At 44.5% G+C, this 21,416-nt stretch overlaps 1 protein-coding gene across 2 annotated transcripts in view; it reads left to right on the top strand.

Annotated features, from left to right (window-relative positions):
• Positions 1 to 14,876, top strand: part of tead1a (TEA domain family member 1a) — a 33,033-nt gene extending 18,157 nt beyond the window's left edge. For both annotated transcript variants that reach the window (XM_083763588.1, XM_083763587.1), the window contains 5 exons: positions 713 to 840; positions 2,075 to 2,248; positions 13,946 to 14,086; positions 14,377 to 14,529; positions 14,751 to 14,876. In XM_083763588.1, the coding sequence (XP_083619714.1) occupies positions 713 to 840; positions 2,075 to 2,248; positions 13,946 to 14,086; positions 14,377 to 14,529; positions 14,751 to 14,864 (710 nt within the window). In that variant the 3' untranslated portion in view covers positions 14,865 to 14,876. The remainder of the gene's footprint in view (positions 1 to 712; positions 841 to 2,074; positions 2,249 to 13,945; positions 14,087 to 14,376; positions 14,530 to 14,750) is intronic.
• Positions 14,877 to 21,416: the final 6,540 nt, after the last annotated feature.

Genomic DNA, 21,416 nt, shown 5'->3' with positions numbered 1-21,416 from the left:
GTTAGGCTTTGTGGACTTCACAAGGCTCCAATAATGACTTTTGTAACAATGGCTAATGTGCGTGCGTGCGCGCAGTGGTGGAAAGTAACTAAGATTTACTTCTAGGCGGGAACCCCTTTTGGTGTTATAACCCTTCTGCATGGGAACGCCTCTTGGGGTACTGTACAGTATGTCCAGTATTCAAAAATTTAAAATATTTGATGCTGGTATATAAATATTAGTTTTTCAGAAAACTTAGGTCAGGTTTTCAAGGCATTTTTAGAATCCGCCTCAGTCCAAAAAGTACAATTTTGAGGTATTTGTACTTTACTTGAGTATTTCCAGGCTTTTACTTCTACTCCTACTCAGAGGCAATTATTGTACTTTAACTCCTTAAGTGCCGACGTTTAAGGTCAAGTTTAGTCGCTAAAGATCATCGCTAAGATGTGTGATCGGAGGGAAAATATTGAATGATGTCAAAATGTGGAAGCAAATCGTTGCCAGGGGTCGGAGACGCCAAGAACCGGTGAAAATTATACTAGCGATGCTGGATACACTAATAACACTAATAGCTGGTTCAATGTCGTCCTAAGTGATCTGTGACTTTTAATAAAAGTCATTCAATGTCATTTTAGCACAGCTAATGAGTTAAGTACCATGCCAATACTTTTGTATTTCTACATTGCAGTATTGATACTTTTAAGTAAAACATTGGAGTACTTTTTTTCCTTAGCCTATGAGGCACCCACTCCAGTCCAGACACACAGAGAGCCGGCCTGGCACGGTCGTTCTATCGGCACCACTAAACTACGGCTGGTGGAGTTCTCCTCTTTCCTGGAGACTCAGAGGGACCAGGAGGCTGTGAGTAGTGTACACCGAATGCACGCACACACACTAACACACACACATGCATACACTCTAACACACACACACACACAGGAAAAATGACAGGCATGCACGAGCACATAGATACAAAAGAAACCCAAATACCGAGCGGTTTTACACGTATTCTGTGCACGTAAGCCTGACCGCACGCACACAAACAAATACAGAATGAGCCTGCCATCAGCGCTCCCTATTGTCTCGTAAGCAATGGTGACAGATAACCCCCCCCCCCCTGAAGCATAGAACACCTTTTAGAAGCCATGTTTCTCCTAGTCTGAATAACCTTTATAACGCTCTGTCTCTATCTCTCTCAGCGATCTGTCACGCTGACAGAGTAGACTCGCTGTCGTTTTTTCTATCCCGGCCTTGCAGACAGAGGACATTCATCTTTTGTTTTGGTTTCTGGTTGGACAGTTCAGAACCTTGTGCTGTTCAAAGATGACTTTGAAACAGTAAATAACTGTTGGCAAACGTCATCATCTTTCTACACATATCAAAGCTATTAATTTTACCTTCTGTGTTCCTCTCTGGCCCCTTTTCCACCGGTTGGTTCCCAATGGGAACTGGTTCAGTTCTTTTTGGTTCTTAGTCCATGAGCCAGAGCTCCAAAAATGGAACATTAATTAAGAATTGAGTGGGCAAAACCATACCTATACTAATAATCATGAAAAAATGGCGCAATTCTTCCAGTGACATATAAGTCTGCTATAAGAGATTCTACAATATAAATGTAAAATAAATAAAATATATATATAATATATATATATAAAATATAAATATGTAAAATAAGTATCAGTGTCACAGTTATTATATAATCGCCCAATCGCAATTATTTGAGATAACAATTATTTTTGTAATCGTCGTCATCGTTTTCCATGTTTAAAAAAAATGCTGAAATAGCAGCAATAGCTTTTTCCGCTATTTACATTTTTCGGGGGAAAGTATTAAATTATTATTATTATGTGTAATTTCTTTGAATATTTAAGTCCTTGGTCATATCTGTCCTGTGAAATGTGCGATTCTGAAGCCTAAAAACCAAACAGAAATTAAATGTGTCTTCTGTTCCAAGAAACACGATAAAATCATCAATCGTGTGAGACAAGGAATCGTCAACTTTAATTTGTAGATGCGATAGCCCGATAGCACAGGCCCTCCTCTCCCTCCTCCTGTATTTAATTTCCCCCACTCTCTTTCGTCTCTCCCCATGCAGTACAACAAGCATCTGTTTGTGCACATCGCCCAGTCCACCCCCGGCTACAGTGACCCCCTGCTGGAGTGTGTGGACATCAGGCAGATCTACGACAAGTTCCCCGAGAAGAAAGGAGGCTTGAAGGAGCTGTTCGCAAAGGGGCCACAAAACGCTTTTTACCTGATCAAGTTCTGGGTGAGCCAAATGGATCAGTGTGTGGTTGGATGCTTGGTTGTCTTAAAGTCCCTGAGACATTATGTCCCATGCTGTGGTTTAAATCCTCAGAAAAATAATCTCATGTCAATTTATTTTTTCTCCACCCCCAAACGTCCCTAAAAGACTATTACTGTACTGTTTTCTTTGATCTTTCCTTATTTAATATTCCATATCCTATGAATTATTTGCATATGTTTAATCCTCCAGAATTTGTGGCCAAAGCATTTTCTGGGGTCCCCACCAGTCAAAAACATTGAGAACCCCTGACCCCCCGGCTTAGATAAATTATCAAAGGCAATTTTGGCTTAATTAGAGAGTAGAGCGTAGGGACACGAAACTTAGGGCAGAGAGAAGAGAGAGAGAGAGAGAGAAGAGACGTCTCATGGCAGTCGGATTTGTACTTTATTTTTGACTCACAAGGAGCATGTGGTCCATGCATATGGCTGAGACAACCAGCCACCCTGTTACTAGAATTTCAATGTATGTACAAGTAGGTGGAGGCAGCAAGTCTACTACCTACTACTACAAGTCTACTACCTACTCATTTAGGTAGGTAGGATACTTTTGCCAAGCAATTAATTAAGTTTTTCCAGCGTGCAACATAGTATAAATTCTTAGATATACAGGCCATCACAGTTAACCCTTGTACCACTAACTTGCATTCCATAATATGTCACCATTGCTTTTTTGTTAAACCTAACAGTGGTACAGTTTACAGTGGTACGACGACACAACAAAACAAACTATTAATGTAGACTGTAGACTGTAGAGTGTCTGCCCGTCATGCAAAATTGACGTTTCAATTTCGATCAACAAATGTTTTAAATATCAGATCATCTGGATGGTATGAATGTACGAATGCGTCTACCACCCCTCCCTATTAGTAATTGTCCCCTGTATTTTTCCACCCGTGCGTGTGTGTGTGTGTGTGTGTGTGTGTGTGTGTGTGTGTGTGTGTGTGTGTGTGTGTGTGTGTGTGTGTGTGTGTGTGTGTGTGTGTGTGTGTGTGTGTGTGTGTGTGTGTGTGTGTGTGTGTGTGTGTGTGTGTGTGCGTGCGTTTCTGTTCACCTGGGATCATATTGAGGTGGTGGGGGGCTGATGACAGCAGCACACAGCTTTATTTGAACACCTGCTTGCCTTTCTGAGTCGCAGGTGAGAGAGGGTAGAGGACTTCTCCGTCTCTGTGACTCCTCTCTCTCTCTCTGACTTGTGAGCCTCTCTTCTTTCTCTCAGTCAAACATCAAAGTAATTGTACATGTAATTGCTCGGTGTCCAGTGTCCAGACAGACATGGTGTGCACTAGGTGCATGTTATGTAATCAATGTGTTTCAGAGTGGGTTCTTCAGAGGACTGTACGTCCTGATATTAACCACAGCTCGGACGGAGTGTAACGATATATGTTTTATTGGTACTTGGTGTGTGCATGCTCATACGTGTGCATGAAAGCCTTTGGGTGTTTGTGGGTGAGTCAGAGAGAGAGAGAGAGAGAGAGAATACACACACACACACACACACACACACACACACACACACACACACACACACACACACACACACACACACACACACACACACACACACACACACACAAGCCTCTGTGTCCTCAGCTCCAGACGGACAGTTCTCCTTAGAGAACTCATTACATTTTGTACAGAGCCTTCTGTACCTCATCCAGTCTGTGAGCCAGGTGCACAACATTATGTACCTCAAGTCCAATGACAGAATAAACATTTGGCAGTTAAATCTGCAAATATTCCCCCCAGTATAGGGTTGCTAGGTTTTGTTAAGTATTCGTTCACGAAATACTTCACTCTATGGGATGTTTCCCTTTGCGGAGCAAAAGGGCAGAAACTTCAGTCATGAACTCCCACAGAGCTTATGCTCCTCAAATATGCTCTGTGGGTTTAAGAGCGATGACGTAGATGCCCTGCTTCTCGAAGCATCTAGGCTGCGTCTACGTCACAGCGCGCTCATTCGCTTTTCCTCTGCCGAGCTGAAAGGACAGACTTCTGTTACTGAGTCAAGTGTTTAGGGCAATTTATACCTTAAAAATCGGACAAGAGTGCAACTCGAGTACCGTGAGGTTCCCTGATACTTGGACTTTTCTTCCGACAGAATCTTTTTCAAAAACTCTGCAGAAACAAAGCTCCTAGACGGTTCGTAAGTTCTATTACCAGAACATTTCGAAAAGACCGCCATTTCAGATATAGAGGGGTAACAACTAGCTTACAGCTGGCGCCGCTTAGCGGTTAGCTTAGCAAGGCGCTACCTTCTATTTTGCTATCTTTCTCGTTCGAGGCTAAGAAGCCCGCTACGGTTAACATAGTTTCAGTCTCACGAAGGTGCTACCTTTTCTAGCGAGCTAGCTCGCTCTCGTAGTGTTACTCACTAGCTTAGCGCTAGCATAGCACCTTCAACGTTAAACTAGCCGGTGTTTTACTGGGCCTGTAAGCCAGTTTTCGCTAGTCTAGTTTTTCACCTAGAGACTATACGATAAGCTACCTGGTGCTTTACGAGGCCGGTAAGCCCGTTTTTCGCTAGCCTAGCTTTCACCTAAGCTACACGGCCTGGAAGCCCGTAGCAAATTAGCTTTCTTCACGTTCGTGGCCACGAAGCCCTTTCACAAAGTTAGCTAATTCCTGGTCCCCCTCTCGACGGAAAACTACGAGCTACAAGCATGTATTCCCCGGTGAGAGAGACCCCCGCCGCAGCTAGACGCCGCCGAAGAGGCATCACTCCCGAGCCACAGAAGAGGTGCACTGTGGCGGGATGCGGCAACAAGATGTCCGGCACCGACAGACACGAAGTATGTCTGTACTGCCTCGGCGTGGATCATGCACGCAACGCCCTTCTCGATCTCGACGACCTATTTGGTTGCGAAAAATGCAGAAGGATGGACTTCACCCACCTACGAGGTAGGCTGAGGCGCGTCGATGAGTTCTACAAAAAGTACACACGCGACGAGCACGAGCACTATGGACCGAGGCAGAAGTTGGACTATACCCCAGCTTCGCCTCGCACAGCCAGAGGCTCCACTCAAGAGCGAGAGCGGCCTATACCGGCCCCTCGTAGCCGTGCTACAGCTACGGTCTCCTCCCAGGCAGCGGCAGACAGGGCCACCGCAGCCCGCTACGAAGCTGACGGAGCTAGACCTAAGAGCGGCTCTCGCCCTCTGATACCTCGTCAAGTGAGTACACCAGCAACCGGGCCTCGCGGCCGCGAGATCCCGGCTACCATGGAGGAGCGCTCCGCCAGACCGATAGCAAAGCCTCGTCTTCGCACTGCGGTCTCTACTACCATGGCAGCCCGCCTAGAAGCCTCTCCACCACGCAGCAAGGCCCCCACTAAGGACTGGGCTGACGCTGAAGAGGGGGAAATCGACTACGACGAACTCCCCTCCTTCCAGGAGAGAGACTGCGAGCGCTATGAAGTCGTAGACGAGGGCAACTACCAGAACGACTCGTCAGAGGCAGACGAGTACACTCGCCTCCCTTTCCAGGACAGTGAAGACGACGAGGTAGAGGAATTTCCTCCCCCCGTCGACAGACAGGTAACACCCCCACCTCAGCCTCGCGCTGCTCTCCCCAAGGATAATTCAACCTTGATGGAGATCTACAAAAGGGCTGCTATCCGCTGTGACCACGCCTGGGAGGAGATCCCCAGCGAGAAGGTGAAGTGGGATGGACGCAGCGATGAGTACGTCCCCCCTCCTGTACCAAAGAAGCAGGCCATTCCTCAGGCCTCAGGCCTTGAGACCTTGCTCAGCAAAGCCTGGACCAACCCTATAGTCAAGGTAGAGGCCATCCACCGCCGTGGCAAAAGGGCGGCCACTGAAATGAAGGACATGGAGAAGCTGAACCTTCTCAAGATGCCCTCCATGGACAGAGCCATGGCCTCGTACCTGGCTAACCCCCAAGCCCCAACTGTGATCCCACAGGACAAAGAACCAGTCTTCTCCAGTGTGGCCGACAAAGAAGGGTCTAAGATCAACAGGTGGCTGTATGACCACATGACCTTCGTCGCCAGGGGACTCAACGCAGGAAGCCTCCTGCATGGATCCATGAAGGCTCTCCTGCTGAAAATGGGCAACATATCCACCCCAGAAAACCTGGCTGAGATGCGCCGCCTGGTACACGAGCTGGCCCAGCTCCAATATGATGTCACCAAGCACACTGGAGCAGCTCTGGTGTCCTCCATCCTCCAGGAGCGGATGAGGTGGGTGAACCTCGCCCCTCTCCCCGATTCTGTGAAGAGGGACATGGTGGGGAGGGACATATCACACGAGAGCCTCTTCCATGGGGTTCTCGAAGACATGTCGGTCTCCATCCAGCAGGCAGAGACCTCCACCAAGACGATGAAGGCTCTCCAGCCACTGGCTGCCAAGGCTCCACCGGGCCGCGGCAGGGGCAAGCGTGCCCCATGGAAGCCCAGGACGTCCAGCAAGGACCCACCCGGGCCCCCGAGGGACTACTCCGGAGACAGACAGCGTCAACCGCAGGGTCCACGCACCGACCGTCGCCGCTCCCCCCCGCCCTACAAGCCCAGAGGAGGAGCGTCCAGGGGCCGAGGCGCTGGGAAGCGGAAGTGACCCGCATGGCAGGTCCCAGAGGGGGGTCCTAGCCTCACCCCCCCGATTTCTCCCACAGAGTTCGAGGCCGGAGGCAGTGGTCACGGACCTCGCCTCCGAGCCGGCGTCAAAGCGCTTGAGGACGAGTGTGCAGACTGCCACGGGCAGCAGTGTACACACGTACCAAAATGTTGTTATGTGCAATTCACAAAGTGTCAATGTTTTTGCTTTAATAAAGTGTCAAAAAACAAAAAAAACACAAAAAACAACACAACGAACTCTGAAGGGCACAAGCCCAGCCATGGGAGAGATAACCCATACTGTAACAGCACAAGCTGTTACAGGCAGGGACCACCACGCCAAAAATTTTCTTCACTACCCGAAGAATCCACTAGAGGGAGACACTCCACACAAGGTGAGTTTTCCCCTAGGCAAACCGTCTCAAGGTACCCACAGGCCACAGAGAGACACCACTATACAGGCGGGTTTCCCCCCACACACGGGGAACCCCCTGTCACGTCATCTGTCAAAGTGGCGAGAGTGCGGAGCATCATCATGGATCATGCGCACTATAGCGACCGGATACAGGCTCCAGTTCGTGTCGAAACCGCCCACCTTCGAGAGGATCTTATTCTCTCAAGCGAGGGGACAGGAAGCAGGCATTTTACAAGAGGAAATCAGATCCCTCCTGCAAAAAGGTGCCATCACGGAGGTTTCTCACAACCAGGCAATGAACGGGTTTTACTCCCGTTACTTCCTGGTGAAAAAGAAGGGGGGGGGGCTCCGACCCATATTGGATCTCAGAGCTCTCAACCGCTATCTGAAAACCTTCCGCTTCAAAATGTTGACGCCACCAGTCCTACTGCGATCAATCCGCAGAGGGGACTGGTTCACGTCAATAGACTTACAGGACGCATACTTTCACGTTCCAATATACCCACCGCACAGAAAATTTCTGCGCTTCGGGTTCGAGGGGAAAGTATACGAATACACGGTACTTCCCTTCGGAATGTCCCTGAGTCCGAGAGTCTTTGTGAAATGTACAGCAGCGGCGATAGCCCCACTGCGACAACAGGGTCTTCGTCTAGCAACCTACATAGACGATTGGATCCTATCCGCAGACTCTCAACAAGAGGCGCTGTCACACACACACACAGTGCTCAGCCACCTCCGCTCTCTCGGATTTCAAATCAATTACGAGAAGAGCATGTTAACGCCGACACAGTCAATAGACTTCATCGGTATAACGCTAGACTCAGTCTCTTACAGAGCTCGCCTGAGTCGAGAGAGATTAGACGCGATGATACAATCGGCAACGTCTTTCAAGAAAGGACGCTCGATTCCTTTCCACATATGTCTCAGGATGGCGGGGCTAATGGCTTCCTCAATCCATTTAATCCGCCTGGCCAGGCTACACATGAGACCATTCCAGCTATGGATGAACTCTCTGCGTGTACCTATGTACCGTCGCCACCAACGGGTAGAAGTGACGTCACACTGCATACTAGCCCTACAATGGTGGATAAACAGACGGATCCTTTCAGAAGGAGTCCCCATGGGGAGACCTCTGATCAGGAAAGTGGTCACCACAGACGCAAGCATGACAGGCTGGGGAGCCACGCTGGAGGGTGCCACAACCAGGGGGGTGTGGTCAGAGCACCTACGCTCCTCCCACATCAACTATTTGGAACTGATGGCGGTTTTCCTCGCTCTGAGGCAATTCGAACCGCTCATACAGGGTTGTCACGTGCTGGTGAGAACAGACAACACAACGACGATGTGTTACATAAACAAACAAGGCGGTCTCAGGTCCCCCCGTCTTCATCAGTTAGCTCGAGAGCTCATTCTATGGAGCGACTCTCGGCTTCTGTCCATCACAGCATGTCACGTCCCCGGTATTCTGAACACAGGAGCAGACCTGCTGTCCAGAGGACCTCTCCGCTACTCAGACTGGTCTCTACACCCACAGGTGGTCACACAGATCTGGAGCAAGTACGGGACACCCGAAGTGGACCTATTCGCCACAGAAGGGAACACGACGTGCCCCCTCTTCTTCTCGATAGAGGGGCCATCGACGCTGGGACTAGACGCCCTGTCACACCGATGGCCCAAAGGCCTACTCTACGCATTTCCCCCACTGACCCTCATTCCCCCCACTCTGGACAGAGTGAGGACTCAGGGTCTGACAATGCTACTAGTAGCCCCAGCCTGGGGGGTCTGGAGGTCGGAGATAACTCACCTCCTCTACGACCAACCTTGGCAACTCCCTCTACGAGTGGATCTCCTCACTCAAGCAGGTCGGGAGATTTTTCACCCTCGCCCCCAGGACCTAGACCTATGGGTTTGGCCCGTGAGAGGGTGATGTTGTCCGACGTAGGCCTCCCTCCGAATGTCATAGCCACAATTCAGAGGGCAAGGGCTCCATCAACAAGGGCCCGCTATGATACGGCATGGCACGTCTTTGAGCAGTGGTGCTCAACACGGCCTACTCAAGTGGTCCCCTACCGAGCGTCAGTAGTGGACATTTTGACTTTCCTACAAGAGTTCCTAGACAGGGGACTAGGTCTCTCCTCGGTCAAAAACAACTTGGCAGCAATCTCAGTCTGCCATGTGGGGTTTGAAAACGAGACGGTATGGAAACACCCCCTAGTTAGGCAGTTCGTTAAGGGCGTACGAAGGGAACACAGGATCAACAGATCCCTGGTCCCCTCCTGGGATCTAACCCTAGTCCTGGAGGCCTTAACCAAGGATCCCTTCGAACCACTGACGACAGTTAGTTTGAAGAACCTGACACTGAAGGTAGCCCTCCTAGTTGCCTTGACAACTGCTAAAAGGGTCAGCGACCTACACGCCCTCTCGACCTCGCCAGAGTGCATGAGGTTCGATGACAGGTCAACCAAGGTCACTATCAAGCCCAACCCAGCCTTCATCCCCAAGAACGCTCTCTCCGTGTGCGTTCCAGTGGACCTACAGGCTTTCCACCCCCCTCCTTTTGCTTCTAATGAAGACAGGAGGTTAAACTGTCTCTGTCCAGTGAGAGCTTTACGAGCATACGTGGACAGGACGGCCCCCTTCAGGATAGGGAATCAACTATTCGTATCCTGGGGTACCAGGACCAAAGGAAAGCCTGTCACAACGGTCAGCATCTCCAATTGGATAGTGCAGACCATCCGCCTGGCTTATACTAGTCAGGGAGTGGAGCCCCCACAGGCGCTGAGGGCTCACTCCACAAGAGGCATGGCAGCATCCTGGGCACTCTGTAAGGGTGTCCCAATCCAAGAGGTCTGTACCGCAGCGAGCTGGTCCTCTCCCTCAACATTTGCCACATACTATAACCTAGACGTGGCAGCGCCCTCTGTGGCGCACGCAGTGTTGGGGGCTGCCGCACCATAATGGACCTGTTAGGCCATTAAACCATGTGTAATCACATAAGTCTAGATGCCCTGGATATACCAGGCCTACATGAAGCATCTACACTGAGAATGTATATCAGCCCGAGGCTACTACCATTCTCCACCGGGACCGGGCTATCAACCAGAGGTTGCCCAGCCCTCATTAGGTTACTTTATATAGCCCTGAACACACTTGACTATTTCAAGACACGGGAGTTCATAAGGTCCCATAGAGTGAAGTATTTCGTGAACGAATACTTAACAAAACGAAGAGGTTTCTTTAGAAACCAAGGTTTTGTAAGTAGAGTGAGCGAAATACTTCACTCGAAACACCCTTCTGTCTTGGCCCGGCAGAAGGAAAAGTGTTCGAATGAGCGCGCTGTGACGTAGACGCAGCCTAGATGCTTCGAGAAGCAGGGCATCTACGTCATCGCTCTTAAACCCACAGAGCATATTTGAGGAGCATAAGCTCTGTGGGAGTTCATGACTGAAGTTTCTGCCCTTTTGCTCCGCAAAGGGAAACATCCCATAGAGTGAAGTATTTCGCTCACTCTACTTACAAAACCTTGGTTTCTAAAGAAACCTCTTCGTTTCTTTCATTAGGAAACATTCATGTTTGAGGACTTGGACAAATTGCCTTGTCGGTTTATTGGCGTTTCTTCTTCAACTGTGAAGATGGTGTGAAAACTGATTGATTATTTTCATACTCTTTACATCAGTGATTGTTTGACTACTTTGGAAACAGGGAAATATCCGCACTCTCTTAATAAAGTTTGAGTTTCTTTATTTCTTGAAACCACATGCAGCAGCAGTCCACCTAGAGAAACAAACGCGTTTCGGCACGCAGGCCTTCCTCAGCGTTTCAAACTTTCTACTTTCTCATACAGTCTTACTAGTGTCGGCCTTACACCAAACGACCTTAATTATTTTTGCGCCATCTGTGAACATATTCGGACCCCCAAATGTTCGTAGACAACCGTCAATTTACCTTTTAGCATTGCTCCAGTTGCTATGCAACGCCTCCGTCCCCACCAGCTATGGGTTTTTTCCATCCAGCTCCATTGAGCCTCCCATTATAACATGATTTTCAAAGCCCTGTATCTCTAAAGCCTCGAGCACTGTCCAATGTGAGCCGTCCCTCATCCCGATGATCGTATTTCATTTGTGACTTTGTCTCACATCGCTCCGGACATGTAACCTTTTCTAACGAGAGGTAAGGGGTATGAGCTAATGCTCATAAACGATTACTGTGCTCAGAACAATAGCCCCCACCTCACTGATAACCCGGAAATGAAACCGAGGCTCGTAGACTGAGAGTGAACGGCTGGCACAGGTTCGGTGTGCTTATGCTACCACCTAGCGGGCAAGACAAGTGTTGCTTTATGTGTGAAGCACACAATCACAAGCAGTTTTGCTTGAGTCGTATTGTGCTCCTGTCATCTCGATCGTTTGCCGTTAGGTGGTAGTTTGAGTCCGATCATCAAATAAAAAATGTTCAATAAGAATTTCAATGGCATGAACCGTGTCAACAACCAATGGACTCTCTTTATTGTGTGCAGTACCTCTGCTTTATCACAAGATGGGGCACTTTCCTAACTTTCTGCGTGGTTTGATGATTGTTGTATGTCTGAAATTAATTGAAACTCAAACGTGTGTTGAAAAATAGCATATGGATTAGTAGGTAGTATGTTTGGGATTTTGGACAGCCATGTTGAAATCTTGCAAACAGTGACCCTTGCATACCCATGTATGTCTGTGTCAAATTGTCTAGATGCGAGACTTGATCTTAATAACAGTATTTCTATTTGTCATTATGTATGGCAGGCATTGACACTAAGGGTTGCCCAACTGCCCCTAGCAGGTAAATACAGCTTTCGGGCAGGTGGAGTTTAGGCAACACAATCTCATGCACACCTGATAGACTCGGAGACGGGTGCGTAGGCAGGGCTCAAAGTATTCAAAAATAAATCACATAAAGTGCACAAAGACCCGCGCACCGTCTGCACTTGCAATATGACCTTCTTCAGGCATCTGCTGAACAGTAGGTAGCCACACAGCTTACATATACATAGATCCAAAGCATCCAATCACAATCGCCCTCGTTGATAGGGATGAGACCCAGCAGGTGAGCTCAGGGGTGGACTGGCCACAGGACGTACCAGACATATGCCCGGTTGGGCCGACCCTCTGGTGGGCCGGTCTGGGCCAAAGGTTAAAGTAGTTGTCTGTTGGTTGTGTATCATTTAAGTATTTGTATGGGCCTCCACCCGAAAAGTCAGTAGAGTATCTGCGCGCTGGTTGTGGTGGGCCAGTCTGGGCCAAATTCCACGAAAATGTCCGGGCTGAATTTTTGTCTCAGTCCGGTGAGCTCATTTGATTGTCTATAGGCCTATACAGCAGTTAATACACATCTTCAGTTTACTTTACAGATTAAAAAAGGAAAGACGATGGATCTAATATTATGGACAATTCATCTAATATTACAATACACCTCAATATATACAAAATAAGAAGAATAAAGAAGAGCAATTCTTTTTTCTTTTCTTTTCTTTTTTTTTACAAATGTCAAGCATAATAATAAAAGAATAAAAATACAATCAGGTGGAGTTTGCCTTCAGGTTACCCGACTGGGCAAGTGCTTGTTTTGAGAGGGGGAACTGTCTATAAACACAATATTTCTGTCTAAACACCTGAACATGGCCAGAGCACTCTGTCTTCTAGTCTGTGGAATGTAAAATAATAATAATAATAGCACTGATTTTATGTAATTTGTTATCGGACAGCCCCAGAAAGTAAAAAAAGACATGTTCAATTGAACGGTAATTCAGATTTTACCTATCATTTTATAATGGACGCTTTCCTTTTCGGGCAAGTGGGCATGACCTTTGGGCCATTAGAACGAGCTAGAATGAGCTGTACCTGCTTGCCCAACAGGCAAGTGCCTCTGAGACCTTAATGTCAGCCCCTGTATGGTAGGCATAATAAACTTCAAATATCGTCTATTGCCTCTGACATCCAATATTGCAGTGTATTTTAGGAGATCTATTTCAACCTAAACCAGACATTTTATTTAATGGCCGTGATCAAAATGTTCAAAGTGCATTATTACAACAAGTCATATATCACCCACTAATGTGTTGCCTGTCTGTGACATTTTGCTGTCAGCAGAGGGCAGTGTAGTCACAAGACATACTTGGAGAAATCAGGCAGTGCTGCATCTCATGTACACTACAATTATTTGTAGTGTATTATTTGTATATTGCACTCTGTGAGCTATATACAGCTCACTTGAGGTGCCATATCAGTGCAAAAATGAAAAAACTTATTAAAAAAAAAAAAAAATCTGTAACTCCCAAGATGGAACAGTGAAGGTGAAATGTTTGTGACTAGTAATGTGTATGCTGTATTGATGAATTCTATGTTTAGATTCATGTGTAGACTGAAGGAGTCAAAGAATGTATTAAGTATGGCCTTAACAGGGATCACACAGAGTGATACAAGGTTTTCCTCTTGCTTCTGGAAACACTGGAGGCAATGTTTGTTTTTAAAACTTTCTGGGCCTTGGGGAGTGAAAATTGTCTGTTACATAGGCTATCTCTGTGTTTTTATCGTCTGTCTTGTTTATTGTTTTGTATATGGGCCTATCGTGACAGAAATAAAGTTCATCATCGTTGTCACACAGTGTCGCTAATGATGAATGTGTCGCTTGCTTGCCAGGCGGACCTAAACTCCAGCGTGCAGGAGGACCCCGCGGCCTTCTACGGCGTGACGAGCCAATACGAGAGCTCTGAGAACATGACCATCACCTGCTCCACCAAGGTGTGCTCCTTCGGGAAGCAGGTCGTCGAGAAGGTGGAGGTGAGGACACTTCAATAAAACACACACACACACACACACACAGGTGGAGGTGAGGAGGGCATGCAGTAGAGTGTCTCTGTGAGACGACGAGAGAGAAGCATTTTTTAATGTGATTGGTCGAGTTCAAGGCGCCCGATACGACGTACAGAAAAGACTGCATAGTGCATAGCTTTACTTAAATTCTACCTTTTCATTGGTCTAATAGTGTTATCATTGTGATCTAAAAACACCTTTGATTGATGCAGTATGACTTGAATGTTTCTTTCTTTCCTCTCCTCTGTCTTGCTCAGACGGAGTATGCAAGGTTTGAGAACGGCCGTTTCGTCTACAGGATCAGTCGTTCTCCTATGTGTGAATACATGATCAACTTTATCCATAAACTCAAACATCTGCCTGAGAAGTACATGATGAACAGTGTGCTGGAGAATTTCACTATACTGCTGGTAAGAGGAACACTATGGCGTGTGTGTGTGTGTGTGTGTGTGTGTGTGTGTGTGTGTGTGTGTGTGTGTGTGTGTGTGTGTGTGTGTGTGTGTGTGTGTGTGTGTGTGTGTGTGTGTGTGTGTGTGTGTGTGTGTGTGTGTGTGTGTGTGTGTGTGTGTGTGTACGTACATGAATGTGTTTGTACATATGTGTTTACTGGTATGTGCATGCTTCTCTTCAGGTGGTGAGCAACAGAGAAACTCAGGAGACCCTGCTGTGTATGGCGTGCGTGTTTGAGGTTTCCAACAATGAACATGGAGCACAGCACCACATCTACAGGCTTGTCAAGGAATAGCATACAGACCCACACACACCCACACACACACACACACACACACAAGGCTTTTGTTAGTTCAGTAATATAAAATATTCAGTGTGTTTGATGAAATATCCCTCATACAAAATTCTGCAAGTGTGTCTTAGAGCCAAAAAGATTTAAAAGACTTACTGGGGAGAAATAAAACAATGGCTGCATTTTCACTGCTGCTATTTTACAGCAACAATCGTGGGATCCTTTTTTAATTTTAACAACAAAGATACCATAATTTACTGCATGCATGGCCTTCCTCAACATGAGCACAGTACTCTGAAACTGTTTGATACAGTGTAAGTATTTCTCTAAACTCCATAACCAGTTGATGAAATCAGTTGCATGTGACGGTGACAATGCAGCCATGAAAATAAACACACTGCACATCAAACTCTGGGCTGGATTTCCCAAAAGCATCTTAGCACTAATATTATACGATTACACCGTTGCTTTAATGGAGGAAGTTGTTTATTTTTTTCTGTGGGGTCCTTCTCTATCAGACTCACGGCTCACTGGTTTCTTATTTCATTGTCTTTCTTCTGTTCTGATGATTATGTTAGATTAAAACGAACTTAAGATATTACTGTTGTGTGCTTTGGAGGAAACTCAACCCAGTTTTTGGGCCGAAGAATGAGAAGACAGAAAAAGATCACAGTATTTCCCCTGTGCTGCGAACGTTTATCTGCAATGATGTTGAAAGACACTGATGGTCAGACCCTGTATACTACCAATGCAATTGTTGATTTGGAGTGGTTGTTGGTTGTAGGAGGAAGTAAACAACACTGTGTTGTTTGTTTGTGGTGATTACCAATGGCCATAAATAACAATGAGAGCTACAATATTAAGCTGTTTTTTGAACAGATAGCGATTGCATACTCATATTGTGTGGGCTGCACTCACACAAAGAGAGGTTTATCCAAAGACAACAAATGTAATTTTTACCTTTTTGTAATGTTTGTTCTTTTTATCTTAAAAACTATAATGAGGATGAATATTGCTATTGATTGATATAGATAGTTAGGGGTGGGCGATATGGAAAAATATAATATCACGGTTATTTTTCAAGCAGTATCATGATATTATCAGAATTATTTTTCATGTTGGTTTTTATGGTTATTTTCCAAGTTACTTAACAGTACAACCACCTACAAAGTAAAAAGCAGTAACAGACCGTTTAGACCAAAATATGTATTATTTTTGGCGAACGAAACCGTCATTCTACAGAAGTATAAATGAAGGTATAGATGGAACTGGAAATCATAGAATGTGCATTGTGCATTCATTGTATCACGATACGATATCTCTGAAAGCGCATATCGTGCAGACATTGTATCGTCTCGACGATATTTATCACCATATCGCCCACTCTTAATAGTAGTGCATATATTCTCATGCCAGGGACACTATGGGCTATATCTTGCTCCACCCCTTAACCCTTATCCCTAAACTAATTTTGCTATTTTTTACTATTTAAAAAAAAACCTTTTAAAATAGTTCAAATAGCCGATCTACAAGCTCACAATGTCTCCATGTAGATCGGCTAGTTGAACTATTTTAAAATGTTTTTCAAAATAATAAAAAATGGCAAATACGTTTAGGGATAAGGGATAAGGGTGGCGCAAGATGGAGCCCTAAATCTAAACACAATGTTAAGAAAATAATATATAATAAAGATTGTTTCAGGTACATTTGTAGGCAACGGATAAATCCTCATTTCTGTTGTCTCAAAGCAGAAATGTTAATAAACATTAAGAAATCAATTAAAATACATCATATCATACACAGACATACTAATGGAAAGCACTGTGATGAATTTTTAAAATAATACATGTTGTCATCTGTAGTATACACACTGTAAGGTCAAATTACACAAATGTAATGCTTTCGGGTTAAACTCGAGGCAGTCAGAATTCCTTAGACTGAACTGAATTACCCTTCGTACTAGGTCTTTGAAGAGTAATGTCATTCAACCTCGATCATCTGCCTGAATACATTCTCCAACTGATTCTACTAGTTCACTTGAACATCCTTGTGTCTATAATGTAGCCTGAAATGCCATTTTATCGATGGCAGTGCCTTTAAACGATTATGAATATTTGGGATGCGATGCGATTGTGTCTATGTCTACAAACTATGTCATTTCCCTGTTACTGTATCTCACAAACTTCAGAATCTATACATGTTGTGCTTTAGATATTATTAAACCCAGACTCACTATTTATCTCGACATTAAAATGGTTTGCTTAATTATTAGTGATTAAGCACAGATATCTGAATAAAAACAAATGTCATTACTACATTTGTCCTGCTTTTCAAAAGCCAAAAAATACTCTGTTAAAAACTGTTAGTAAATAAGGATTATCAGGTGTTGTTTGGTTGTAGGTCCACGCCATGCACTAGCATTAAGTGCCTTTGGTTGGTTATCTTGAAGCTTTCTAAGGTGATAACAAACCTCAAAATTATAAATTGAGATATATATTTTTTCTTAATATAAATTATGATGCTAGTAAATTGAGTCTGAGATGTTTGGGAGAATGTATTTAATAATTTGGTAGTGTGCGTTCTACATCAATTTTAACTAAATTGAAGGGGTGATTATCCAAATCCTGAAATTCCTAGCTATTTTACATATTTCCAAAAACATTTCCTAAATTAAATTCATAGCCATTCATGTCATTCCAAAGCATCTTAGACATGTTTTCTTATTTAATTTAAATTTTCTTCAAGAAAGTGTGTCTGTGGAAAAGCCATTAATTAAATCTGGTATTGGCTGCATTTTCCAATATATGGTGGTCCAAAAACGAACATGCTTACTCAGTGTAATGCTGTAATGCTGGCTGATTTACACACAAGGTTGACATAACTATTATGTGTGATGTCTGTGTAAATCACCTGGTGCGTGACATCCTCACAATGACTGAAAAGTACCTGTGGCCTGTGTAGGAATGTCACCTGATACTGAGATATCCATGCAATGTATAGCTCTGTCTCCAAGACTTAACAAAGATTTATTATAGCGTTCTATTGGTAATTTATATAGAGATCATACCCATTATAGGCTAATCTATTGGACAATATGCTCTTGTTTATGAAGTAGAGTGTTCTCATTACACAAAACGTTTACCGACGTGAAGTAATGTGCACACAATGTCTAAAGTTGTTGAAGGGGATTCAGTGGTATGTTTATGTGAGTTCGTCATGAATCCGCTCTAGTTTTCTGAGTTATTTGTTATCGTCTTGTACATGCGAGTTGGGCGTAAATGTGTCCTTTTTTTCCTTCCCCAAAACAACACTTGTGGCACATTATATAAATGTTGTCTGTAATCAGTTCCAAAATGGCCTTGAATATTTTTGCTCTAGTGCATTCACAGAATATCTGTCAGTTCACAAGGGATTTTTGATAAGGTGCTTTGTATAAAGGTGACAATAATGTTTGGTACAGATGTTCTGTATATCTTTGATATTCTAATGTTTATCCTATTTTGTGAAGAGAATTTAGGAAAATACGAAACTTGGCTATGTGTGTCTGTTGGTACTGCACAGGGTCTGATCTTTTGCTTTGTAAGTTTTTCCCCTCATGGCTAAAAGTATGTTAGGTATTTTATAGCTTTGTAGAAACTTTGTACGCATATGCTATTCAGTTTAAATAAATGTTCTGTTCTAACTTGTCCTTTTCATGTCTTTGTCCACAGTCATCCATGTGAGTGAAAACTCATTAGTACTCGATTCTTTTTTTATACGATTAATGATTATTTTGGGGCAGCAGTGGCTCAGTGGTAGAGTGGCCGGTAGAGCGGCGTTAGAGTTAGTGTCGATCTGTCGAAGCAGTGGCGGAAGGTTCCTATAACGGCAGTGGGTGCAGCCACGCATATTAGCACTGCGGCTGGCTGCTATTAGCTCTTAAAAGAGCCGTTGTGTTGTGTTATTATTTTGCCAGTGGGTTCTTCTGCTCCTGTGCACCCCCGGAGTTGATGCCACTGTCGTATCCTTGAGCAAGTGCCTTACCTTGCATGGTTTCCACCGCCATCCGTGTATGAATTTGTGTGTGAATTGGTGAATGTAATGCACAATCTACGTAAAGTGCTTTGGATAAAAGCGCTATATAAATGCACCATTTACCATTTTATTATTATGAACTAAAACTAAAGCATGTTCAGATACAGTATGTTCTGAATCTGGGGCATTGTTGCAGCATGGTGTATTATACATTATGAACACCAGAGGGCAACATGGTCGTAAGAACTGAATTCAAAGCTGTCATGACCTCCAGGGACACAGCAGTCATGTCAACTTAACTTTCATTTTTTCCCAGTATCCTGGAGCTTTAATTATACTGACTTCTGACAGATTCACTTCTTTCTAGCCTATTTCTAGTAGACTAGGCTAGACAAGGGACATGGGCTCAATGCCCTGCCAGATGTATCATAATGCCAAAAGCACTAAGCCCTAGACCGGACAGATTTGATGAAATAGGAAGACAATTGTATTTTCTGCTGCAGCTGAACGCGGAGATACCAGGCTAACTGGAAATTTCTTTATCTTTTGTGTGTATGCATGTTTGTAGAATACGTTTATGTGTCTGTGTGCATATGCGTGAATGTAAATAATATGGATGGATATGCATATGTGTGTCTGGAATGCAATGTGTGAATTATGCATAAAACCGGTGTGCGTGTGTGTCTGTGTGTGCGTGCAGCCTGCCCTCTTATCAACAAATTTGACCTGATGGCATTGACCAAAGGCTAAAGTGAAATGGATCAGGGCAGGCCTAAATGCAATATAATACACACACACACACACACACACACGAAGAAGAGCACTAAAATGCCCTTTCACCCCCACGCTTATGGCATACACACATCAACTATAGCCTACATAATACTCTTATTATTTGATGTGTGACAGCCAGGGCTGAAAGGGCTGATTATGTCACTAATACAGACCACTGGGAAACGTCCATTGCATTATAATAATAGTCCAATGATGTGAGGATTTTCTTATGTTGATGGTCAGTTCAGCTAAGCTTTATTATCCCCAAACATTCAGCACAGTGCCGGGGATTAGATTTATGAGTAACGACAACGCATCGGTGTACACAGGGGTAACATTTTTGAGCTGTGCACACACTGACTGCACAGTATCTTGGTTTCGGTACAGTATATCATAAATCATAAACAATTTACTTCATACTTGACGTGAATGTAGCTCTTAGTTTGTCATACATCACCTTGACTGTAGTACAGTAGTAGCCTACTACTATACAGCATAAATATGGGAGCCTGACATATATCATTAGAAATACAATAAATAGGTCTGATTTAAAGAGCTTTAGTACAAACCGTGTTACAAACACCTTTTTATAGGTCATAATTTAATGGAACCTCAATGAATGATACAAGGCTATGAGGTGAGATCAGGATGCTCCCATGCACCACAGATGCTACAATAAATGCACTGTGACTATCAGCACAAAACCCCTGACATAAAATCTCTAACAGTCAACCACATCACCACCACCAATCTTTCATGTTCTGTCCTGCAGTGCCTAGCTATTGGTCTCTCTGGGTCAAAAGTCGAAAACCTTAGTCACTATAGTTACTTTGTAGATTGTGATTATTACATACATACATTAATTAACCACTTCAGCCCACAACAATTTGAAGATCTATGCATTGTGGGCTTGTAGATCTGCTATTTTCAAAAGATGTTTATAGATTTGAAATTGAAAACTTGAAATTGGACATTCTGCTAAAATTAATAGGATACTTTTACTTTTGTTACTTTAAAGCGCAAATAACATGCATTTTAAAACTGCTTTTAATATTTAATAATCATATTGTCCCTCAAAGTTATTTCTAATGGTTTGAGCCTCAATCACCACTCTGATATAACCAGGCCTTGTCAATTATTTCTGGACTTTGAACGCAGTTTTAGCTGCAGTACCACACTGTCCTGAGGTGGAGAGGGTGCTGATATGCAGATTATTTAATATTTGAGTCATTATAATATTCATGCTAGATAAAACCAGGCTTGTTTCCATTCCATGCCAGCTTGGAAAATCAACAATGGTGGACATTGTAAACAAAGTGGAAATGCAAATTTGGAACTGAAGACTGAAGAAGAGGAGGAATTATACAAAGTAGGGTGACATTGGTGACATCACGATGAGGCCAAAATCAGTCGAGCTGTTCCTGAGAGCAATTTCCATTAAAACACCAATATGATATGAAAGCCTGATTGTTCAAATTGGTTATTTGTGGGGATAGAAAACACATATGGGAGCACCAAAAACACAATAGAAATTGAAAAAGTTGAATTTTATGTTATAGGTCCTGACCTAACCTTTAAGTACCACGACGAGAGAGAGAGAGAGAGAGAGTGAGAGTGTGTGTGTGTGTGTGTGTGTGTGTGTGTGTGTGTGTGTGTGTGTGTGTGTGTGGGGGGGGGGGGGGGGGGAGGCGTGTCCCGTCCCGTGGTTTAGGGATAGCACCTTGTAGTTTGTTGTATCACACACTAGTGTGCGCCTGCCGAGGGGGA

The sequence above is a fragment of the Protomyctophum parallelum genome, assembly GCF_964188405.1.
Source record: "Protomyctophum parallelum genome assembly, chromosome: 4".
In the NCBI taxonomy this organism is placed as follows: domain Eukaryota; kingdom Metazoa; phylum Chordata; class Actinopteri; order Myctophiformes; family Myctophidae; genus Protomyctophum; species Protomyctophum parallelum.
Note: the sequence above shows the minus strand (reverse complement) of the source record. Positions and strands in the feature narration are given on the sequence as shown.